Source organism: Triticum dicoccoides, chromosome 1A (assembly GCF_002162155.2).
Source record: "Triticum dicoccoides isolate Atlit2015 ecotype Zavitan chromosome 1A, WEW_v2.0, whole genome shotgun sequence".
Lineage (NCBI taxonomy): Eukaryota > Viridiplantae > Streptophyta > Magnoliopsida > Poales > Poaceae > Triticum > Triticum dicoccoides.
The window spans coordinates 24,520,860-24,545,156 of record NC_041380.1 but is presented as its reverse complement, the minus strand read 5'-3'; the positions used below and the strand labels follow the sequence as shown (position 1 = coordinate 24,545,156).

At 44.8% G+C, this 24,297-nt stretch overlaps 1 protein-coding gene across 1 annotated transcript; it reads right to left on the bottom strand.

Moving 5' to 3' along the window:
* Window positions 1-11,119: 11,119 nt before the first annotated feature.
* LOC119360208 (histone H2A.2.2) lies at window positions 11,120-11,913 on the bottom strand. The gene is made up of 2 exons (XM_037625954.1): window positions 11,636-11,913; window positions 11,120-11,542 (listed from the first exon to the last, which is right to left on the bottom strand). Exons 1-2 carry the CDS (start codon window positions 11,837-11,839, stop codon window positions 11,282-11,284), a joined length of 465 nt encoding a protein of 154 aa, XP_037481851.1. The 5' UTR covers window positions 11,840-11,913; the 3' UTR covers window positions 11,120-11,281.
* Window positions 11,914-24,297: the final 12,384 nt, after the last annotated feature.

The window sequence follows — 24,297 nt, the reverse complement described above, 5'->3', positions numbered from 1 at the left end:
AAGGGGTTGGGGGCTGAACCCCCAAGCAAGGGGGGTGCGCCTCCTTTAGGGTTTCCCCCCCAACCCTAGGCACATGGGCCCAAGGGGGGGGCGCGCCAAGCCCACTAGGGGCTGGCTGCTATCCCTACGCAGCCCAAGTGGCCCCCCGGGAGGGGTGGTCCCTCCCGGTGGACCCCCGGAACCTTTCCGGTCGTCCCGGTACAATACCGGTATGACCCCGAAACTTTCCGGTGCCCGTTTAACAACTTCCCATATATAAAACTTTACCTCCGGACCATTTCGGAACTCCTCGTGACGTCCGGGATCTCATCCGGGACTCCGAACAACATTCGGTAGTCACATACTAGTCTTCCTAACAACCCTAGCGTCACCGAACCTTAAGTGTGTAGACCCTACGGGCTCGGGAGACATGCAGACATGACCGAGATCACTCTCGGGCAATAACCAACAGCGGGGTCTGGATACCCATGTTGGCTCCCACATGCTCCTCGATGATTTCATCGGTTGAACCACGATGTCGAGGATTCGATCAAACCCTGTATACAATTCCCTTTGTCAATCGGTACGTTACTTGCCCGAGACCCGATCGTCGGTATCCCAATACCTTGTTCAGTCTCGTTACTGGCAAGTCACTTTACTCGTACCGTAATGCATGATCCCGTGGCCAACACCTTGGTCACCTTGAGCTCATTATGATGATGCATTACCGAGTGGGCCCAGAGATACCTCTCCGTCATACGGAGTGACAAATCCCAGTCTCAATCCGCATAAAACAATAGATACTTTCGGAGATACCTGTAGTGCACCTTTATAGTCACCCAGTTACGTTGTGACGTTTGATACACCCAAAGCACTCCTACGGTATCCAGGAGTTACACGCTCTCATGGTCGAAGGAAGAGATACTTGACATTGGCAAAGCTCTAGCAAACGAACTGCACGATCTTTGTGCTATGCTTAGGATTGGGTCTTGTCCATCACATCATTCTCCTAATGATGTGATCCCGTTATCAACGACATCCAATGTCCATAGCCAGGAAACCATGACTATCTGTTGATCACAACGAGCTAGTCAACTAGAGGCTCACTAGGGACATATTGTGGTCTATGTATTCACACGTGTATTACGATTTCCGGATAATACAGTTATAGCATGAATAAAAGACTATTATCATGAACAAGAAATATAATAATAACACTTTTATTATTGCCTCTAGGGCATATTTCCAACAGTCTCCCACTTGCACTAGAGTCACTAATCTAGTTACATTGTGATGAATCGAACACCCATAGAGTTCTGGTGTTGATCATGTTTTGCTCGCGAGAGAGGTTTAGTCAACGGATCTGCGACATTCAGATCTGTATGTACTTTGCAAATTTCTATGTCTCCATCTTGAACATTTTCACGGATGGAGTTGAAACGACGTTTGATGTGCCTGGTCTTCTTGTGAAACCTGGGCTCCTTGGCAAGGGCAATAGCTCCAGTGTTGTCACAGAAAAGTTTGATTGGCCCCGACGCATTGGGTATGACTCCTAGGTCGGTGATGAACTCCTTCACCCAGATAGCTTCATGCGCTGCCTCCGAGGCGGCCATGTACTCCGCTTCACATGTAGATCCCGCCACGACGCTCTGCTTGCAGCTGCACCAGCTTACTGCTCCACCATTCAACATATACACGTATCCGGTTTGTGACTTAGAGTCATCCAGATCTGTGTCGAAGCTAGCGTCGACGTAACCCTTTACGACGAGCTCTTTGTCACCTCCATAAACGAGAAACATGTCCTTTGTCCTTTTCAGGTACTTCAGGATATTCTTGACCGCTGTCCAGTGTTCCTTGCCGGGATTACTCTGGTATCTTGCTACCAAACTTACGGCAAGGTTTACATCAGGTCTGGTACACAACATGGCATACATAATAGATCCTATGGCTGAAGCATAGGGGATGACACTCATCTCTTCTTTATCTTTTGCCGTGGTCGGTGACTGAGCTGAGCTCAATCTCACACCTTGTAACATAGGCAAGAACCCTTTCTTGGACTCATCCATTTTGAACTTTTTCAAAATCTTATCAAGGTATGTGCTTTGTGAAAGACCTATGAGGCGTCTCAATCTATCTCTATAGATCTTGATGCCTAATATATAAGCAGCTTCTCCAAGGTCCTTCATTGAAAAACATTTGTTCAAGTAGGCCTTAATGCTGTCCAGAAATTCTATATTATTTCCCATCAAGAGTATGTCATCCACATATAATATGAGAAATGCTACAGAGCTCCCACTCACTTTCTTGTAAACGCAGGCTTCTCCATAAGTCTGCATAAACCCAAACGCTTTGATCATCTCATCAAAGCGAATATTCCAACTCCGAGATGCTTGCACCAGCCCATAAATGGATCGCTGGAGCTTGCATACTTTGTTAGCGTTCTTAGGATCGACAAAACCTTCCGGCTGCATCATATACAACTCTTCCTTAAGATGCCCGTTAAGGAATGCCGTTTTGACGTCCATCTGCCATATCTCATAATCATAGTATGCGGCAATTGCTAACATGATTCGAACGGACTTAAGCTTCGCTACGGGAGAGAATGTCTCGTCGTAGTCAATCCCTTGAACTTGTCGATAACCCTTAGCGACAAGTCGAGCTTTATAGATGGTGACATTACCATCCGCGTCTGTCTTCTTCTTAAAGATCCATTTGTTTTCTATCGCTCGCCGATCATCGGGCAAGTCAGTCAAAGTCCATACTTTGTTTTCATACATGGATTCTATCTCGGATTTCATGGCTTCTAGCCATTTGTTGGAATCTGGGCCCGCCATCGCTTCTTCATAGTTCGAAGGTTCACCGTTGTCTAACAACATGATTTCCAGGACAGGGTTGCCGTACCACTCTGGTGCGGAACGTGTCCTTGTGGACCTACGAAGTTCAGTAGCAACTTGATCCGAAGTACCTTGATCATCATCATTGGTTTCCTCTTCAGTTGGTGTGGGCATCACAGGAACATTTTCCTGAGCTGCACCACTTTCCCGTTCGAGAGGTAGTACTTCATCAAGTTCTACTTTCCTCCCACTTACTTCTTTCGAGAGAAACTCTTTTTCCAGAAAGCATCCGTTCTTGGCAACAAAGATCTTGCCCTCGGATCTTAAGTAGAAGGTATACCCTACAGTTTCCTTAGGGTATCCTATGAAGACGCATTTTTCCGACTTGGGTTCGAGCTTTTCAGGTTGAAGTTTCTTGACATAAGCATCGCATCCCCAAACTTTTAGAAATGATAGCTTAGGTTTCTTCCCAAACCATAATTCATACGGTGTTGTCTCAACGGATTTAGACGGTGCCCTATTTAAAGTGAATGTAGCTGTCTCTAGAGCGTATCCCCAAAATGATAGCGGTAAATCGGTAAGAGACATCATGGACCGCACCATATCCAATAGAGTGCGATTACGATGTTCGGCCACACCGTTTCGCTTAGGTGTTCCAGGCGGCGTGAGTTGTGAAACGATTCCACATTTCCTTAAGTGTGTGCCAAATTCGTGACTTAAATATTCTCCTCCACGATCTGATCGTAGGAACTTTATCTTTCGGTCACGTTGATTCTCCACCTCATTCTGAAATTCCTTGAACTTTTCAAAGGTCTCAGACTTGTGTTTCATTAAGTAGACATACCCATATCTACTTAAGTCATCAGTTAGAGTGAGAACATAACGATATCCTCCGCGAGCCTCAACGCTCATTGGACCGCACACATCGGTATGTATGATTTCCAACAAGTTGGTTGCTCGCTCCATTGTTCCGGAGAACGGAGTTTTGGTCATTTTTCCCATGAGGCATGGTTCGCATGTGTCAAATGATTCATAATCAAGAGACTCCAAAAGTCCATCAGCATGGAGCTTCTTCATGCGCTTCACACTAATGTGACCAAGGCGGCAGTGCCACAAGTATGTGGGACTATCGTTATCAACTTTACATCTTTTGGCATCTACACTATGAACATGTGTAATATTACGCTCGAGATTCATTAAGAATAAACCATTGACCATCGGAGCATGACCATAAAACATATCTCTCATATAAATCGAACAACCATTATTCTCAGACTTAAATGAGTAGCCATCTCGTATTAAACGAGATCCAGATACAATGTTCATGCTCAAACTTGGCACTAAATAACAATTATTAAGGTTCAAAACTAATCCCGTAGGTAAATGTAGAGGCAGCGTGCCGACGGCGATCACATCGACTCTGGAACCATTCCCGACGCGCATCGTCACCTCGTCCTTCGCCAGTCTCCGTTTATTCCGCAGCTCCTGCTGTGAGTTACAAATATGAGCAACGACACCGGTATCAAATACCCAGGAGTTACTACGAGTACTGGTAAGGTACACATCAATTACATGTATATGAAATATACATTTGGTGTTGCCGGCCTTCTTATCCGCTAAGTATTTGGGGCAGTTCCGCTTCCAGTGACCCTTCCCCTTGCAATAAAAGCACTCAGTCTCAGGCTTGGGTCCATTCTTTGACTTCTTCCCGGCAACTGGCTTACCGGGCGCGGCAACCTCTTTGCCGTCCTTCTTGAAGTTCTTTTTACCCTTCCCCTTCTTGAACTTAGTGGTCTTATTGACCATCAACACTTGATGTTCTTTCTTGATTTCAACCTCTGCTGACTTCAGCATAGAAAATACTTCAGGAATGGTCTTTACCATCCCCTGCATATTGTAGTTCATCACAAAGCTCTTGTAGCTTGGTGGGAGCGACTGGAGGATTCTGTCAATGACCGCCTCATCTGGGAGGTTAATGTTCAGCTGGGTCATACGGTTGTGCAACCCAGACATCTTGAGTATGTGCTCACTGACAGAACTATTTTCCTCCATCTTACAACTATAGAACTTGTCGGAGATGTCATATCTCTCGACCCGGGCGTGAGCTTGAAAAACTAGTTTCAGCTCTTCGAACATCTCATATGCTCCGTGATGCTCAAAACGCTTTTGGAGCCCCGGTTCTAAGTTGTAAAGCATGCCGCACTGAACGAGGGAGTAATCATCAGCACGAGACTGCCAAGCATTCATAATGTCTTGGTTCTCTGGGACGGGAGCGTCACCTAGCGGTCCTTCTAGGACATATTGTTTCCTGGCAGCTATGAGGATGATCCTCAGGTTCCGGACCCAGTCCGTATAGTTGCTGCCATCATCTTTCAGCTTGGTTTTCTCTAGGAACGCGTTGAAGTTCATGTTGACATGAGCGTTGGCCATTTGATCTACAAGACATATTTGCAAATGTTTTAGACTAAGTTCATGATAATTAAGTTCTAATCAAATTATGAACTCCCACTTAGATTAGACATCCCTCTAGTCATCTAAGTGTTACACGATCCGAGTCGACTAGCCCGTGTCCGATCATCACGTGAGACGGACTAGTCATCGTCGGTGAACATCTTCATGTTGATCGTATCTTCCATACGACTCGTGTTCGACCTTTCGGTCTCCGTGTTCCGAGGCCATGTCTGCACATGCTAGGCTCGTCAAGTTAACCCTAAGTGTTTTCGCTGTGTAAAACAGTCTTACACCCGTTGTATGTGAACGTAATATTCCATCACACCCGATCATCACGTGGTGCTTAGAAGCGACAAACTGTAGCAACGGTGCACAGTTAGGGGAGAACACTTCTTGAAATTTTGTAAGGGATCATCTTATTTACTACCGTCGTCCTAAGTAAACAAGATGCATAAAACATAATAAACATCACATGCAATTATATAAAGTAGTGACATGATATGGCCAATATCATATAGCTCCTTTGATCTCCATCTTCGGGGCTCCATGATCATCTTGTCACCGGCATGACACCATGATCTCCATCATTGTGTCTTCATGAATTTGTCACGCCAACGACTACTTCTACTTCTATGACTAACGCGTTTAGCAATAAAGTAAAGTAAGTTACATGGCGTTCTTCAATGACACGCAGGTCATACAAAAATAAAGACAACTCCTATGGCTCCTGCCGGTTGTCATACTCATCGACATGCAAGTCGTGAATCCTATTACAAGAACATGATCTCATACATCACAATTCATCATTCATCACAACTTCTGGCCATATCACATCACATGATCAATCGCTGCAAAAACAAGTTAGACGTCCTCTAATTGTTGTTGCATCTTTTACGTGGCTGCAATTGGGTTCTAGCAAGAACGTTTTTTTACCTATGAATAACCACAACGTGATTTTGTCAACTTCTATTTACCCTTCATAAGGGCCCTTTTCATCGAATCCGCTCCAACTAAAGTGAGAGAGACAAACACCCGCCAGCCACCTTATGCAACTAGTGCATGTTAGTCGGTGGAACCGGTCTCACGTAAGCGTACGTGTAAGGTTGGTCCGGGCCGCTTCATCCCACAATACCGCTGAAGCAAGAAAAGACTAGTAGAGGCAAGCAAGTTGACAAGATCCACGCCCACAACAAAATTGTGTTCTACTCGTGCAAAGAGAACTACGCATAAACCTGGCTCTGATACCACTGTTGGGGAATGTTGCAGAAAATTAAAATTTTTCCTACGGTTTCACCAAGATCCATCTATGAGTTCATCTAAGCAACGAGTCAAGGGAGAGAGTTTGCATCTACATACCACTTGTAGATCACAAGCGGAAGCTTGCCAAGGGGATGGCGATGATGGAGTCGTACTCAAACGTGATTCGGATCACCGATGTCCAAGTGCTGAACGGACAGCACCTCCGCGTTCAACACACGTACGGGACGGGAGACGTCTCCTCCGTCTTAATCCAGCAAGGAGGAAGGAGAGGTTGAGGAAGGCAGCTCCAACGGCAGCACGACGGCGTGGTGCAGTTGGTGCGGCAGTATTCTGACAGGGCTTCGCCAAGCACGTACGGAGGAGGAGAGGTGTTGGGGAGGGGAGGGGCTGCGCCTTGAGTTGTGGTGTGTTGCAGCCCTCCCCTCACCCCTCTATATATAGGGGAAGGGGCAAAGGGGGCCGGCCCTCTAGGGAAAACCCTAGGGGGGGGCGGCGGCCAAGGGGTGGGGGGCTTGCCCCCCAAGCAAGGGGGCTGCGCCTCCTTTAGGGTTTCCCCCCCAACCCTAGGCGCATGGGCCCAAGGGGGGGGCGCGCCAAGCCCACTAGGGGCTGGCTGCTATCCCTACGCAGCCCAAGTGGCCCCCCGGGAGGGGTGGTCCCTCCCGGTGGACCCCCGGAACCTTTCCGGTGGTCCCGGTACAATACCGGTATGACCCCGAAACTTTCCGGTGCCCGTTTAACAACTTCCCATATATAAAACTTTACCTCCGGACCATTCCGGAACTCCTCGTGACGTCCGGGATCTCATCCGGGACTCCGAACAACATTCGGTAGTCACATACTAGTCTTCCTAACAACCCTAGCGTCACCGAACCTTAAGTGTGTAGACCCTACGGGCTCGGGAGACATGCAGACATGACCGAGACCACTCTCGGGCAATAACCAACAGCGGTGTCTGGATACCCATGTTGGCTCCCACATGCTCCTCGATGATTTCATCGGTTGAACCACGATGTCGAGGATTCGATCAAACCCTGTATACAATTCCCTTTGTCAATCGGTACGTTACTTGCCCGAGACCCGATCGTCGGTATCCCAATACCTTGTTCAGTCTCGTTACCGGCAAGTCACTTTACTCGTACCGTAATGCATGATCCCGTGGCCAACACCTTGGTCACCTTGAGCTCATTATGATGATGCATTATCGAGTGGGCCCAGAGATACCTCTCCGTCATACGGAGTGACAAATTCCAGTCTCGATCCGCATAAAACAATAGATACTTTCGGAGATACCTGTAGTGCACCTTTATAGTCACCCAGTTACGTTGTGACGCTTGATACACCCAAAGCACTCCTACGGTATCCAGGAGTTACACGCTCTCATGGTCGAAGGAAGAGATACTTGACATTGGCAAAGCTCTAGCAAACGAACTGCACGATCTTTGTGCTATGCTTAGGATTGGGTCTTGTCCATCACATCATTCTCCTAATGATGTGATCCCGTTACCAACGACATCCAACGTCCATAGCCAGGAAACCATGACTATCTGTTGATCACAACGAGCTAGTCAACTAGAGGCTCACTAGGGACATATTGTGGTCTATGTATTCACACGTGTATTACGATTTCCGGATAATACAGTTATAGCATGAATAAAAGACTATTGTCATGAACAAAGAAATATAATAATAACACTTTTATTATTGCCTCTAGGGCATATTTCCAACAAGTATTTGAGTCTTTTCTAAGATTTATTTATGTGTGATTTTATAGCCTTGTATTTCTCTCCGATCTTTCTATCTTCTTCGGCCAATTAAATCGATTTACCTTCAGTGGGAGAGGTGCTTGGTAGTAGGTTCAATCTTGCGGTGTCCTTACTCTGTGACAGAAGGAGTTGCATGGCACGTATTTGTATTGTTGCTACTAAGGATAAAACAACGGGGTTCAAACATATTATTTGATATTACTTTGTCTGCATTATGTCATCATGCTTAAAGCATTACTCGGTTTGTCATGAACTTAATACTTTGAGATGCATGCTGGATAGGGGTCTTGGGGTGAAGTCATAGTAGTAGGCGTCAGTAAATTTAATGGTCTACTTATCATGAACGTAATGTCTATATATTGATCATGCCATGAATAAACATAATAATTATGTGTTATTCTGTCAATTGCCAAACAATAATTTGTCTACCCAACCTTTGTTATGCTCATGAGAGAGATGCCTCTAGTGAACCTATGGCCTCGGGTCCATCTTCCATATTTACTAAAACCTAAAAAATGCTCATTGTTTTTATTTTGTTCTATTTATCTACCACTATCAGATTTAATCCTTGCAATTGGCGAGAACAAGGGGATTGACAACCCTCTAACCTTCGTTAGGTGCAAGCATTTGCTTTGTGTGTGTGTGTAGGTACCGCTTATCTTGTTTGTGTGGTGTCTCCTACTAGTTTGACAAATCTTGGTTCTTAACTGAGGGAAATAATATGTGCTACTATACTACATCACCCTTCCTCTTCGGGGAATCCCAACGCCTATCACAACAAGTAGCAGCTCAGCAATGTGCACCATCAATGATCTAATCTATTCAGTAATTTGTCGAAAAATCTAACTAAGAGTATGGAAAGCCATAAAACATATTGTCTTCATCAACTGTAAGAGCTAAACTTCCTTAATTAGGGCCTGAGTGGCTGCTTTGTGAAATGCATATTGGTCAATGTTATTACTTTTTGTGATAATCCACAAGTACAAGATATGTCATTCACGTAGGTCAATAGACAGTCGCTAATGAGAAGGGTGGGCAAATAAAGGAAGAAGCAAATAGGTTTGCCCCTATACCTGGCCATGGGCAGCCCGGCTCGGATGGCCCGACCTGACCTTGCCCACGGGCCGGGCCTGGGCCTAGATTTTGAGCTGATGGTCGGGCCGGGTCAGGCTCAGACCCGACGTATTTGCAGTTTAAGGAAGAGTCCAGGCCTGAGGCCCGAGGCTCGACAGGCTTATTGCGTGATGGGTCGGGCTTGGGCCTGATTTTTAGGCCCGACGGCCAGGCGGGCCAGGCTCGGGGCTAGGTTTTCTGCGTCGGGCTTTGGTAGGTCCGGCCCGACGGATGGCCAGGTTTACCCAAACCTAGAACCGTCCCATGTATACAATGCATGTTCATGAAAGCATAAGAGCATCTCCAATAGAAGTATATTTGGAGATGTAAAAGTAGTTCTTTTATAATTTACATCACCACAAAATACTTTTTACATCTTCAAAAAAGTTTCAACTGCAACAAATGATGTATATTCGGTGATGGAAAACTACTACCACAACAGATGATGTATAATTGGTGATGTAAACAGTTCATACTGTTGAAACTAAACCTACTATGGAAACTGAACCACCGATCAAATGGACAATGCTCGTGCACGCCGCCGGCCAAACTCTTGCGTGCGCCGCTCGCTGCCAAGGAAATCGAGTGCTCTTGATGCTGCCGCTCATCCTTGCCTCCTCCTCTGCTGCACACTGTTAGCTGTTGCCGCCGCTCCTCCTCTGCCCCAGCCACTCCTCCTCGCCTCCTCCTCTGCGGACGCCGCCGGCGGCGGCACAGCCAACACTTCTCCAACACTCCAGATCCCGTAAGTGTCGGCCTCTAGCGCCGCGAGCACAAAGTTGAAGACCTCCTGGAGGCCGACGACCCGGCGGCCGATAGCGTGCCGCGTCACCCGCACGGTCGGGTTGTGGCCTGGGATGGCGTCGAGTTAGAGCAGGATGGCCATGAGTGCCTCCAAGAAGCGCTCGCGCTCGTCATCGCGGAACACCTCATGGACCTCGACGGCCAGGACAACGCGAATCAAGGCGGTGTTGAGTCGGCGGAACCGGCGCTGGGGGAGTCGGGAGGCTGAATCTGGCGGTGGTGGGGTGCGGCAGGGTCCGGTTGGAGGGTGGCGTGGCGGCAGGCGGCGTGGAGGTGGTCGCACAGGGGGAGAAAAGGAGGGGAAGTGGCGGTTGGCGTGCGACTGCAGTTTTACATCACGAGGGAGATGGCGATGCAAATTTGCATATCTAAGTGTTGTATTTTACATCACTTGGAGTAGGTGATGTAAACTTTTTTTACATCTACATCATATGTTGGAGGTGCATATCTAAGTGTTGCATTTTTAGATCTCCAAAGCTCTAAGAATGAGTGACTCGCCGTCAATAAATCGTATTTATTTTAATAAATATCCATTCTCATATCCACTCTACATCATATGTTGGAGATTTTTTTTAGCTTCAGAAATCTGCGCAGCAGAATGGGGCAAAAAATGTCTGCCGCCCAACTAAAATGTGCTCAGCAGAATTGCTCAGATGACAGACGAGCGTAGCTTCAGAGTTCAGAGCCTTGATAAACGTTCCGGCTCTAGGAATTGCACAAGGGAAGCGAAATCTGCAGATTGCACAACTTCAGTTCCGTCCGTCAGTTACATGTCAACTATGGTCTGTAAAAAAATTAGAGGAATTTGTGCTCATCGTGCAAGATTATGAATGGAGGGTCTCATTGGATCCCAAACAATCCATGAAACAAATTTAGTTCAGTTCCAAATCTGAATAAATCAACAGAGACGAATTCAGTTCAGAAACGCATAGTTGATACTAATTCATAAGTCAAGGGGAAGCAAGCGGCTTCCCCTTTGTTGGCGATTACATCAGGGGAGAAGGACACAGAGTGAAACAGCGACTACATCTAACCAAATTGGAACCATCAGTACACCGCAGACACTACTAGGATCTAGGCCTTGGTGGCCTTCTTGGGGGACTTGGTGGCCTTCTTGGGCGACTTGGCGGCGGTGCCGGCCTTCTCAGCCTTCTCGGCGGCCTTCTTGGGGAGCAGCACCGGGTTGATGTTGGGGATCACGCCGCCGTGGGCGATGGTGACGCCGGACAGCAGCCTCCCGAGCTCCTGGTCGTTGCGGATGGCCAGCAGCAGGTGCCTCGGCACGATGCGGGTCTTCTTGTTGTCCTTGGCGGCGTTCCCGGCCAGCTCCAGCACCTGCAAAACAAGATCGGCGGCTTGGTTCAGACCGGGGAGAGAGGCAGGAGTAGGGCGTCGACGAGGAGTATAACGGTGGCGTGGTGTGCGTACCTCAGCGGCGAGGTACTCGAGGACGGCGGCGAGGTAGACGGGGGCGCCGGAGCCGACGCGCTGGGCGTAGCGGCCCTTCTTGAGGTAGCGCCCGATGCGGCCGACGGGGAACTGGAGCCCGGCCTTGATGGACTTGGTCACCGACTTCTTCCTCGGCCCGCCGAACTTCTTCCCGGCCACCTTCTTCAGCTTGCTGGCGTCCATCGTCGCTTGCTTGCTCGTTGCTGGGACTCCGGCGAGAGGTGGATTGGGTGGCTCGGTGCAGACTGGTTGATGTGGTTTGAGTCTGGAGCGGCCGCGTTCGGGGTTTATATACCCCCGCGCGGGATGGAATGCGGGGGGCGATCCGCGTGACGTGCGGCGCGGGCCGTTGGATGGCGGGGAAGTGGACGGTGGATGTTTGCTCGCGGGGGGCGATCCGCGTGAAGAGGCCACGGGCCAATCAGGAACGGGAGCGCAAGGCGTGAGGCCGTCTCGTTATCCGCGAGGCTCGGACACCCCATCTGGCTTGACAGCTCTTGCTCAAAATACCAATTATCACTTCCTTCTATCTTAAAAACGCCCTCCACCTCCCTCCTACATCGGTCTTTTTCCCTCGATCTGACCTGCTTTTATTTCCAGACTGGCTTCTGGCACCGAGACTTCAATCCCCCACCGAAAACCGCCGCCTGCCCCTCTCCCAATCTAGAAATAAGCTTTCGCGTCGTTTTATATATAAAGTAACACAATCAAACTGATACAAGTTGATTTTGCGCAATAAAAAAACTCATACAAGTTGATGAGAAGCCTCTCTTACAAAGTAGATCAAAGTTAAAACAAGAGTACTACATCCATTCGGGTTTAAAAGTCCGTCGGGCCACGATTGCACGTCCATCATTCTAAGTTCTCTCATAATATGTTTCGTGTTTGTTCATTGGGTTTAGTTGGGGCAACGCCCGCTGATTGGGCGATTAATTAGCAAGGGGAGGGGCGAGACTGCATAAGGGAATTAATTGCTTGGGCGATTTAAAAAGGATCTTCATCTCCATCTTAGGGCATCTCCAATAGTTTGTATGTTAGCTTGTTGATAAAATATGCCATGTCATCTTCCAACACATTAACATATAACAACTCCAATGGTTGCATCTAGTTTGCCCAATAGGATGTGAGATAATAAACAAGGTGCTCTCTCATTCTACATTGGAGCTTGTGCAAGAGGTGTTGGTTCATGTACATACAACCTCTCTCTCTTTCCTCATTTATTGTATGACACACCATCAAAAATCCTATGTGGCAAAGTCTATCAACAACTATCTTACAACCATTAGAGATGCCCTTATGCACCATTGGTGTATGTGGCAATCATTGCACGTGGAATTTAAATGTTTTTTGTAATTGCCCAAAGTTAATGTTTCACATTGGCCTCAGAGTTGAGCTAATTACGCTTTTGATATATAAACTTACATTCATTAAACCTACAACTTACTTTTCGGGTACATCCAAGTATATTTCGTTCATTTGCCGTTACGTCTTTGTTAAACTCTGCACGCCAGATGGCCCACATTCCACACCTGCGCATGAGGCACGCCTGTCAGTGGCAAAGACAGAAATACAAATCCAAAAAAGAAAAACAATTTCTGCCCACTGGCCGAAATTGACACGTTAGAGATGGTTGTAAACTGAAGCAATCATGCTCCTTTCACTCCATCTAAGATAAATGAGATGACCATGTACACATCAGTCCAGATTCAGCATTTGGATCTGACATAGGGAACAGATGAACTCTGCAATTAGTGCCAGATGGTTAATCATGGGACTTCATCTGATCTTTAGGGCACCTCTAGAATTTCAGCCTTTCTAATCTTACACGAATTTGACATTTACTGATATGTAGTATACCTTATATGTAGTATGTTTTCCTCTTCCAAGACATGAAAATATGATTTACTCTCGCTGAAATCATGGAGATATGGCCTACTTTTATCAGCCAAATCGGTGTTGTTGATAGCTATCAAATAGCACAACATTTGTAATGTCATATTTATTTTCCTGTCATTTTTGTTTATTATTCCAAACAAGCTGTTGTTATTATCTATCTTCAGATTTGGACGCACTTCAATATTATGCTGGTTACCACTGTTCTGCCCGCAGAGTCTTAGACTGTTCAACTAATGTTTTTTGTTTTGCGGGTCAGTTCAACTAAGGTATTTTCACTTAATAATGTTGCATCATATCTAAACGGTCCCTATATGGATATATCTACACAATATCTTTAAATGTACAAGTTGCTAAATATTTGTTACTTGTTACGAAATAACATAGGTTGCTCTCCTGTCCTGGAAGATTTTGGACTATCAAGACTGACCATGCCTCCACTATAGTCACTCTATGGGACATAATTTATATCTTTTAAATGTAGACCAGTAAATGTCAGTTTAACTTGTACTTATATCTTAGAAAAATATGGATTAGTTCATGCAATTTCAACTTTCATGTATCTCATGATTGGTTTGTATAATCAGAGCATATGACGACATAGTATAGTTCATCACCAATATACTTGTGTGCTTTTAGAGAACCTCTAATTCACACCCTATCTGGCTTGACATTGCCCAAGATACCAAATTTCTTCTCCCTTCTATCTTAAAAACGTCCTCCACCTCCCTCCTACATCGGTCTTTTTCCCTCGATCTGACCTAGTTTTTTTTTCAAACCGGCTTCTGCCACCTCGACTTCAATTCCCCACCGAAAATCGGCTGCCCCTTCGCGTAGCTTTATACATGAAGTAATACAATCAAATTGATACAAGATGATGAGGAGACTCTCTTACAAAGTAGATCGAAGTTAAAACAAGAGTACTACATCCATTCGGGTTTAAAAGTCCGTCGTGCCACGATTGCACGTCCATCATTCTAAGTTCGCTCATAATATGTTTTGTGTTTGTTCATTGGGTTTAGTTGGGGCAACGCCCGCTGATTGGGCGATTAATTAGCTAGGGTAGGGACGTTGCACAGAGGGGTGAGGCTGCATACGGGAATTAATTGCTTTGGCGATTTAAAAAGGGCCTTCCTCTCTATCTTATGCACCGTTGGTCTATGTGACGAGCATTGCACGTGGAATTAATTTCTCTTTTGTAATTTCCCCAAGTTAATCTTTCGCACTGGGCTCAAAGTTGAGTTAATTACGATTTTGATACTATATAAACTTGCATTCATTAACCCTACAACTTGCGTTTCGGGTACATCCAAGTACATTTCGGTCATTTGCCAGGCAGTCTCTGTTAAATTCTGCACGCCAGATGGTCCACAATCCATACCTGCGCATGGGGCACACCTGTTAGTGGCAAAGATAGAAATACAAATACATCAAAAGAATAATGTGTGCCCACTGGCATTCGAAATCGACACGTTACCTACCACACTCCCAGCAGCAGCCACTGTACCAGCTGTTACTTGCCATTATTGTTTCAGATAGACATTTATCTTAACTGGCTAGGAAACAATTGATTGAAAGTCAAAATAGGTGGAAAAGTAGGGTCGCACGAGGCGATCTAGCGAGGCGACGAGGGTTCCCTGCGCGCCTCCGGTGACGCCGCCGGTTCCCTCTCTCTCCGCCGGCCGCTCCGGCGGCGGGAGGGAGGGGGAACCTCGGGTCTGTTCGCTAGGTGGGTGTGTGGTAGGGTTAGGGTTGAGGGAGACGCTACCGAGGCCGTTACGGTGTTGTCGCGTCGGAATAAATTTCTCCAGGCTTCGTTCGCGGTCAGGCAAGGCTTTTGCCTTCGTCTAGGAGCCAGCGGGGTTGGGGATCCCCGGATCTCGTCGGGGTCGCGGGCTATGGTGGCTGGAGGTCCATTGACACTGGTCATTTGGGTCCTCAGATAGGCGATGGATGCAGGGAGACAAAGACCCTTCTTCTTCCTTGTTGGTATGTTTTGCTGATGTTGTTCTTCTTCTTCCTCTGCGATGATGCTGGTGGGAGATCCTGCTTTGCCCGGGCGGATGGCCCGGCCGCGGTGCTTGACCGGTCGGATGACTCGAGTTCTCTTCCTTCCGGAAGGGACACTTTTCGTGGTACTCCGGAGATCTTCTTGCGTTAGGATTGTCTGAGGGTACTCTAGATGTTCATGGTCTTTTGTGTTTGGGTTTCAGTGTACTTGTAAGAGTCAACTACTTTGTACTGATTCATGATATGAATGATAAAATTCTCAAAAATAAATAAATCAAAATAGGTGTCGCACGAGGGTTTGTGCAATATATTTTTTCTCCTTTTCAGTTTTATGAGAAACGACAGATGGTGCAGTGGCTAACACGTTTTACACCTATAGCTTGTTGTCTGACGTTGCTGGTTTGATTCATGCTGACTGCACTTCTTTTTGCTGAACTTTAGTTTTTTAATTTCTGTTTTTTAAACATGACCAAATTTTGAGAAAAGAAACATTTTCTAAAACTACAAAACATTTATTGAATTTGTGAATAAATTTAAACAATCTGAAATTCTATTTTTCTAATAACAATTTTTTTATGAAAAGAAGCGAACACTTTTTGAAATTAGAAATTTTTGGGGAATTTCTTAAGATTTGTGAAAAATGTTGAACAAATGTTGAAAACAGCAATAGTTATTAAAAATTTGAACAAAATTCTAAAAAGTGAATATTTTGAAAATTTCTTAATATTTTTTGGAAAAGAAAGATAAACTTGTAAAAAAATAAAAAGGAAAGAAAAGAAGAAGTAAACAAAAAAATGTAAAATGAAAGAAAAAGAAGAAAGGAGAGAAAAGAAGAAAAAACTGATAAAAACGAAAAAATGAAAGAAACAGAAAACCTGCTTCAGGTCTTCTGAAAGTTCCCAAAACCAGAAAACCCGGCTCGGAACCTCATAGATGGTTTCCAAAACATGGATCGCAAGAAAGGCTTAATGGACCGGCCTACTCCGCTCGGCCTACTCAGATCGCAGTAAAGCTTAATGGGCCGGCCTACCCAAAACCAGGATAGCAGAAATGTAGAAAATGCATGAAATACAGATAAAAATAGAAAACAAAATAATAAAAAGATAAAAAATAATGAAATACAGACTGGAAGTTTGTAGAAGCTTCCCCAAATAGGAAAATCCTATTCACAACTTGGTACATGAAATATTTTCAAATTCAGGACCTTTTCATAAATTGAAGGACCTTTTTTTCAAATACATGATTTTCTTTTAAAATTCTTGAACTTTTTTCGACTTCGTGTCTTTTTCAATTTAGGCGATTTTTTTTGTAAATTCATGGACTTGTTTTTGAAAAGTTGTGGTTGTTTTTAAATTGATGAACCTTTTCAAATCTATGAACACTTCTCCGAATTCACGAACAATTTTATAAAATCCATGAACATTTCTTTTAACTTGCAAACACTTTTTTTTCAATTTTGTGATTTTAAAATATTTTTGAACTTTTTATAGAAAAGTATGTAACAAGGGCACGTAATGGTCAAACTGACGAGCAAGGATCGCCCTGAAAGAATCAACCAACAAGGATGTGTTTGGTTGCAGCTTGCAACAGTAGTTGCATTGCAAGTCCATCTCTAGCCAGCCTGATTCATGAAATGCAACCTCATATGCAGCAGATGTAATCTGTTTGGTTGTCTGCATCGCATGGAGGGGCACTTACCCCCTGCTGTTTGGTTGCCGTTTTTGTGCTTAGGGTGTGAGCAGATGCAAACTTCAGCTGTTTGGTTGCAAACAGCGTTTGTGTTCTGCTCACCCCATTCAAATGTGACGGCCTTACCACCACATGATCAGCACAACAACAATATCAAACAAAGTAAGCAACCAAATGCAATCAAACACAACAAGCAAGGAAATGACAACAAACTAATTAACTACATAGCATAAGTCTAGATTAATAGCAGGGGCATCCTCCTTCCCTGCTCCATGCCAGGGTGCTACTCCTTGCCAAAATATGAACAACTTCCCAGCACAAGTCTCGTCACACACCATAAAAGTTCTGCACTAACATCTTACTTAACTTAACTACATAGCATGCTCGATGTTACCAATGCAATTGTGCCTGCTGCAACGAAACCTGCACATGACCGAGGAGTCGTGGTTGTAGATCTAAACCTTCAGTCCGAGTCCTAAGATGTGCACCATGACGAGGTCGTTGGGGACAATCCGGTGGCGGCGGCAGAAGTCCAGCCCCGGCCAAGCACCATGTGCCCCTCGAAGTTCTGGACCTGCACCCAGAACACGCACCGCTTGTTCGCCGATAGCCTGACCACACGCAGGAGCCGCTTGATGACCAGCCAGGTGTTCATCACCTCCACGAACTTGCGAGGGACGACGAGCATGCTGAGGTCCTCGTTGTCCTTAATCTGCTGGTAGAAGCACAACGGCTCCCTGGCCCTGCCTCGGAGATCGTCCCCTTGAACGAGGCAGGCTCATGAAGGAGATCCTGCCAGGCAGGTCCACTGTCCTGAGCCACCTGTTCGTGGGGATGAAATCCTCAGCGCGCTCAGCTCCGGCCACCACCTGAGCTCCTCCTCCCGCCGCATCCCAGTCAGTCTTCAATATCTTGTCAGGTAAGATGACAAGTATTAGTGCACAAACTCTTTGCAAAATGGCACTGAGCAGAGACATTTGCCCAAGAGCAAATGCCACTGATCAGTGCACAAACTCTTTTAGGTAATGCCACTTATCAATGGCACTTGCTGCTAGGCAAATGCCACTGAACACCTGCCACTGATCAATGGCAAATGCCACTTATCAATGACACTTGTTGTTGAGCAAATACCATTGATCAGTGGACTTGTGGCATCTGCTTTGATGCAACTGCCACTCATTAGTGCACTATCCTAAACATGGAAACATCTAAAAATAGCAACAGCAAGTGCCAATAGCACCCATGTGCAGCCATGCACATTTGGCAGCATCCTAAAATGGTTCTACTACATGCATGTATAACATTCAACACAAACCCTAGCTTGAACATGTATGTTAGAAACATGAACAACAATATGAACATGATCCTAGCTTGAACATGAACATGCCATCCGTCAACATGATTCTAGCATTCATAAGTCAACATGAACATGCCATCAGTATAACATTCATCAGTCAACATGAACATGATTCTAGCATGAACACATCTACTAGCATGAACACATATCATAGGACACACTAGCAGTAGCACAAGAAAGTCATCCTAGCACACACACTGTACAAAACAAGAACAAATCAGTCCGATTGAATTTGATTGGGATCGCATCCAATCGGATATGCTAGAATCCTATCTAATCCTATTGAATCAACTAACTACTAGCACATGTCTAAGAAATAAACCACTAATCTACATCCACGAGCAAGCATTGAGTGGGTTTGACTCATCGGAGCACGCGCAGCCACGACGAACCGAGACCGGGGTGAAAACCCCGACGGGAAGGAGAGAGGTGGCCAAGCAGAGCAGGAGCCGGCCCTGGTGACGGCCTGCGGCATCGGCCCCGTGCTCAAAGCCACGCTGGAGGTCGAGAAGGACGGCCCACCGACAGGAGAAAACCCTTGGACAGGGGTCAAGAAAACCCCAGTGCCCAATGGGGTCCCAAGAAGGGGCGGCTTCGTGGACGACGCCGGCGCCGAGACCAGGACCATGAGGTCCGGAATCGGCGGCAGAGCAGGAGCGGCCGACACCGCATTGGCCGGCGCTGGTGGTGGCCAGCAGCAGATGGGGGACGGCGCTCGCAGCGCTGACGCCAGGTCGCGGCCCGAGTTCTGGAGCCCTACCAGCCAGCGCTCCTGAATGCTGGCGGTGCGCTGGTCGATGGGGGTCAGAGGGCGGCGCGGCGATGCGCGAGGCGGAGCCATCGAAGGAGAGAAGAGGGAGGGGCGGTGAGGGAGAGAGGGAGCGGTGGGAACAGTGCGACTGGGTGGTGACAGGAGAGTGGGGGGCGAGTTATGAGACATTCCCTTCGTCTCCCGCGCTGCCCGAGGCGTGCAACTGCACCGGACGCGTGGCCGCGCCCAGCCAGGCTCGCGAGAAACTGCCGATTCGGCAGTTTTCGCCGGGCCAGGCTGCGGGCTGCTTTAAGGTCCATGTGGGCCAGAAACCACATGCAGCCCAGACAACCAAACAGGTCGCGCACATCCCACGCGGGTCTGGTTGGGCTGCATGCGGGCAACCAAACACGCCCCAAATGTTTTTTAAGAAACAAACCAACCAGTTCTTTTAGGCTACAAACCTTGCCAGTTGGCGACCGAGCGATATAATGAACCCCACTAGCGTGACCCGGCGAGTGGCTTTTCGGCGGGGCTTGTTGGCTTCAGTGCCGACGCTACATGGCGATTTGGGCGCCTTAGGTGGTATTTAGTTCTCTAGTCCTAAGACTTTTTCTAGTCTCTGGGACTTTTTGAAAAAAGACTCTTAAGGAGGTGCTTCTAAGGACTTTTAACAAAAAGTCTCAAAAAAGTCCCACGCTGTTTGGTTTGCTAGAGACTTTTTCTAGTCCCAACACAAAAAAGTCCCTGGAACCAAGCACCCCCTTAAGCGCTGACTAAGAGCACTCGTCAGTAAAAACTTTTTTCGTATGTCGCGTCGACACTCCCATTCTTTGTTGCTTCTAATGTGTCGGCCCATGTATTTCTTTTTCACCTACTAGAAGATTTGAGAATTATCTAGAAGATTCCCTGTGGTTACTCCTACTAGGATTTTCTCGTTTTTGGACCTGATTTTATTTTTTTCTTTTCACCTTTAAAATTTCATAAATATTTTTTCATTCAATTCTTTAGCAAATATGTATTTTTTCCTAATTCAAACTTTATCAAAATTCAATATTTTCTTTTAAAATTCAGGATTTTTCCCCAATATGTGCATTTAAAAAAATGAACTTCTTTGTAATTTAGGGAAAAATTACTAGTCACAAACTTTTCCAAATTTGTGATCACTTGAATTTTATGTACTTTTCAAATCCCTGACTATTATTTTTAAAATTTGCAATCATTTAAATTCTTTCAAAGTTGTATTTTTTTTCAAATCTATGAACATTTATGAAATCATGTTTCTGTACAAATTCATGCACTTTTCCCAATCCAATTACATTTTTCAAAGTTGACAAAGAGTATTCAAATTTACAATTTTCTTTAATTTTGTGATTTTTTTAATTCAGGATTTTTAAATTTTATGAATTATTTTTACTTAAAGAAGCAGTTGTTTTTTGTTCTAAGAATCCTTTTAGTGAACTAACAACAATATACCTACTGCAGGAAAGTAGAAGCGAGAAAAAGCTAGCGATAGAGCAAGCTTTACTGGGCCTGGTCCATGCGGGCGACGCCCTGGGCTTTCGTTCGCCCACTGACGGCTTAAGAGGACTCTTCTTTTACTAGTAAGCATGCACGTGCAACGCACGTCTCAAACGTAAAACAGATGAATTCACATAATATAAAAAAATAAATGTTTTTAAAAATATAAATCAAATGGATACACAATGTTTGATGTCGCTCAAATTGTATTTTCAAAAGAGAGACACAATAGTGGTTATGTTGCTGCATATAGTAATAGCAGGAAAATATTCTCATTTAAATAAAATCAGCAATTATTTATTAATCAGCAATTGTTTTTAAAAATATAGTCTTCTCTTCGAGTGTAGTCAGGAAAAAAAAGTATAAACTGCCTTACGGTGCAATTATATTGTTCAAGATGCTTAATTCTCGAATCTTATTTTATTCTACTAATCTGCATAGCAAAATATATATTTGTACTAATTTGGATCAAATTATATATATTTTTTGGTTGTGTGGACTGCCAAAATTATATAGCTAGCTACCTACTATGGATAATAGGAAATAGAATATGATATGTGACTACAACGACTTCTATATGAAATAAAGATGATTTACAAGAACTAATTGAAATGTAAAAGGGCTAAAAGAAATCCAATAATTATCATGATAGAAAATATTTATCCGGTTTTGTATGTGTTTATGCGTTGGCAACCATACTAACTTACAGTGATGTAAGACACTTTGTACGTATAGAAACTGAAATGAGTTATGAAGAAAAATAAAGATGGAAGGAAAAGTATTCTAGAATATTTGTCAAGCTTAACCTTATCAAGCTTTCAGGTCAGCTTCTAAATTACAAAAAAATGATGAATCCTCAAATAAAAAAGAGCCAACAATTTGGAACATGCTACAAAATTGGTGAAGATAGAAAGCATTCATCCTCTTTTTCCTTTTCGTAAGGAGTAGCTTCAGCATACATTTGTAACAGTGTAATACCTGATCCATAAAACGTTATTCATTATTATTATTGGAGGAAAGAGGCGTGCAGACAAAGAAAGAGAGGCGGTGCAAATAAGGCCTTAAACAGCATGTCTTCAAATTTGATGACTGCAGATATGTTGGATCATTCGAAACTGCACAAGTATATAAGAACAAATATATGTGCCAAAATAACGAAAGGTATTTGGTTTCTCTGTCATGAAACAAAATAAATCTGACTGAGTACAGTTTGTATGATTTCTCTGTACCAATATACGGCAGCTGTATTAGGACAGATCCTTTAAAGGATCTATTTATTGAAACTCAGTCGGATTAGTTTCTTCATTGGATCCTTCTGTATGGTAAAATTCTCTTTATTGGAACACAGTAGAGATTGCATACCTTTACAGAACAGCGAGAGATATTCTCTAACAACAATTACGGAGTCATGTGACCCGTTTTAGATGTATAGAATCATGTAACTGAAATAGTAGTACATCTTCAATATCTTGCCTCCCACTGAATCTTACATAATTTACTGGATTGCTATGTAATTATGTCAAAGTGACGCGTGTAAAGTTTTCTCTAAGAATAAATCATATATTCTGATTTCCAACCTATCCCTAGAGATAGTGCCTAGGCAGGTGCAACCCACCTTAATTTTCGGTAAAGCAACGTCATACGTAAAACACACACTGATCAAATAGCACAAATAAGGCAATTCTAATCAAGGGGATGGCGTTACCTCTTGATACGGTCCAGTTTAATGCATATGGTGGTGCGAAGTAAAGCCCAAGGAAGCCGACATGAACATGAGAAGTAATCATGGGAAATAGACTCTGCATCTTGACTTCTTCAATATCCCTCTTGATCCTACTTTGTAAGACAAGATTGTTGCATTCTTATGTACGTGCCATATATAATTACACATTTTCAGTACAACAATCGGCAACCTAAGATAATTCCAAATCTATAATTCTAGATTGGTTGAAACCCCACGATTCTTATTTAATATGTAATGCACGTGCACCCACTGAACAGACACTTTGTCGGTGTGGGTGCTATGAACGGAGCTGAAGTCAACGCGGATGCCGATGGTTGCCGGAGAGCATGCCCTGGACGTGGATGGAGTCGTCGCAGTAGCGGCAGAAGAGCGCCTGGCCTTCAGGCAGAAGACGATTGCGGCGATGGCACGTGTGTTCCCGAAGGAAGACGAAGCTCCTTGCGCTTCCCCCATCGTGGCTAGCGTGCATGATGGCGGCAGGCGGCTCGCGATTAGCTTCCTAATAGGATGGATGCGTCCGAGATAAGTTTTTTAATAGGATGGATTTGTCTGAGATTAGTTTCCTAATAGGATGGATGCACTCTGATTTAGTTTTCTAGAATAGGATGCACCGTGATTATTAGTTTCCTAATTGCTCAGGCGTGGAGTTTCATATTTTCCTCCAGGGTGGAGTACGGTCAGTCAATGTAAATTGCTAAGTGCACACAGAAAATAGTTTAGATTAAGGCTAACCGTTAGATTGATTTTAGTGGGCCTAATCTTGCGGTGGTATTGGATCTGTGTACGCTTTGTGGGGTGTGCTTTAAAAAGTTTTTGTTTGATTGTTTAATAGTAGTATAGATAATAACCCTATATAAAAAAGAGGAATTGCTCAAAAAAATTATAAAAAGCGGAATTGCTCGAAAAAAGAAAAATGAGGAGGACTCTTTTTTCAAGAGGTGCAATTAGGCGCCTTGAGCGCAAGGAAACTTACCTGGCGCACACTAGCTATCTTATTGGGCCACATGTCACTACTCCTCTTTCGCTCGCTCGCACCTACTACTCGTTTTGTCGTTCGGTGCAGTTTTTTTTTCGGTTCATTGGAAAAAGTTCATGATTTGGAAAAAATCATGAATTTCAGAAAACCACAAATTGTAAAAAAGCTCACAATACTAATAAAACATTCACGAATTTGAAAACAGTTTGTGAATATGTTTTCAATCAAATTTAAACCAACCGAAATAAAAAATATCAAATGGAAAAATAACAAAAAATAACCTAACCCTCAATCAAATTTAACCCACCACTGCTTGCGAGAGGAGTTTCCCTTTGTACCCTAGTCTGACCCATAGGGAGTCACATGTGGGCAACGCAAGCGTCCTACTCAGAACGGGCGACACATATTAACACCCAATCATTATATGTCTCCCATTATCCATAGTGCTCTCCAATATAAAAACTTGAAAAGACCCGAACTCGCATCGTCTCCATTTGATTGAAGAGAAGGAAAACCAATATCCTCAATACCTATTGAGGGAATCCCAAATTTGCGGAGCGCACCCTTGCTGACACGGTTAAATCCATGATGCCTTCGTATGGAGGGCTGACCCCAACTCCATGATGGCCCCCCCCCTCCTCGCCCCCCCCCCCCACTATTGTTCCCACTATTCCTCAAGGGACTACAAATTAAATGTGCA

Bases quoted from the DNA above. Each gene is read 5' to 3' on its own strand.
- LOC119360208 (XM_037625954.1), bottom strand. From the start codon at position 11,839: ATGGACGCCAGCAAGCTGAAGAAGGTGGCCGGGAAGAAGTTCGGCGGG. The intron at 11,543-11,635 runs GTACGCACACCA...CTTGTTTTGCAG, and splicing joins TCGAGTACCTCGCCGCTGAG to GTGCTGGAGCTGGCCGGGAA.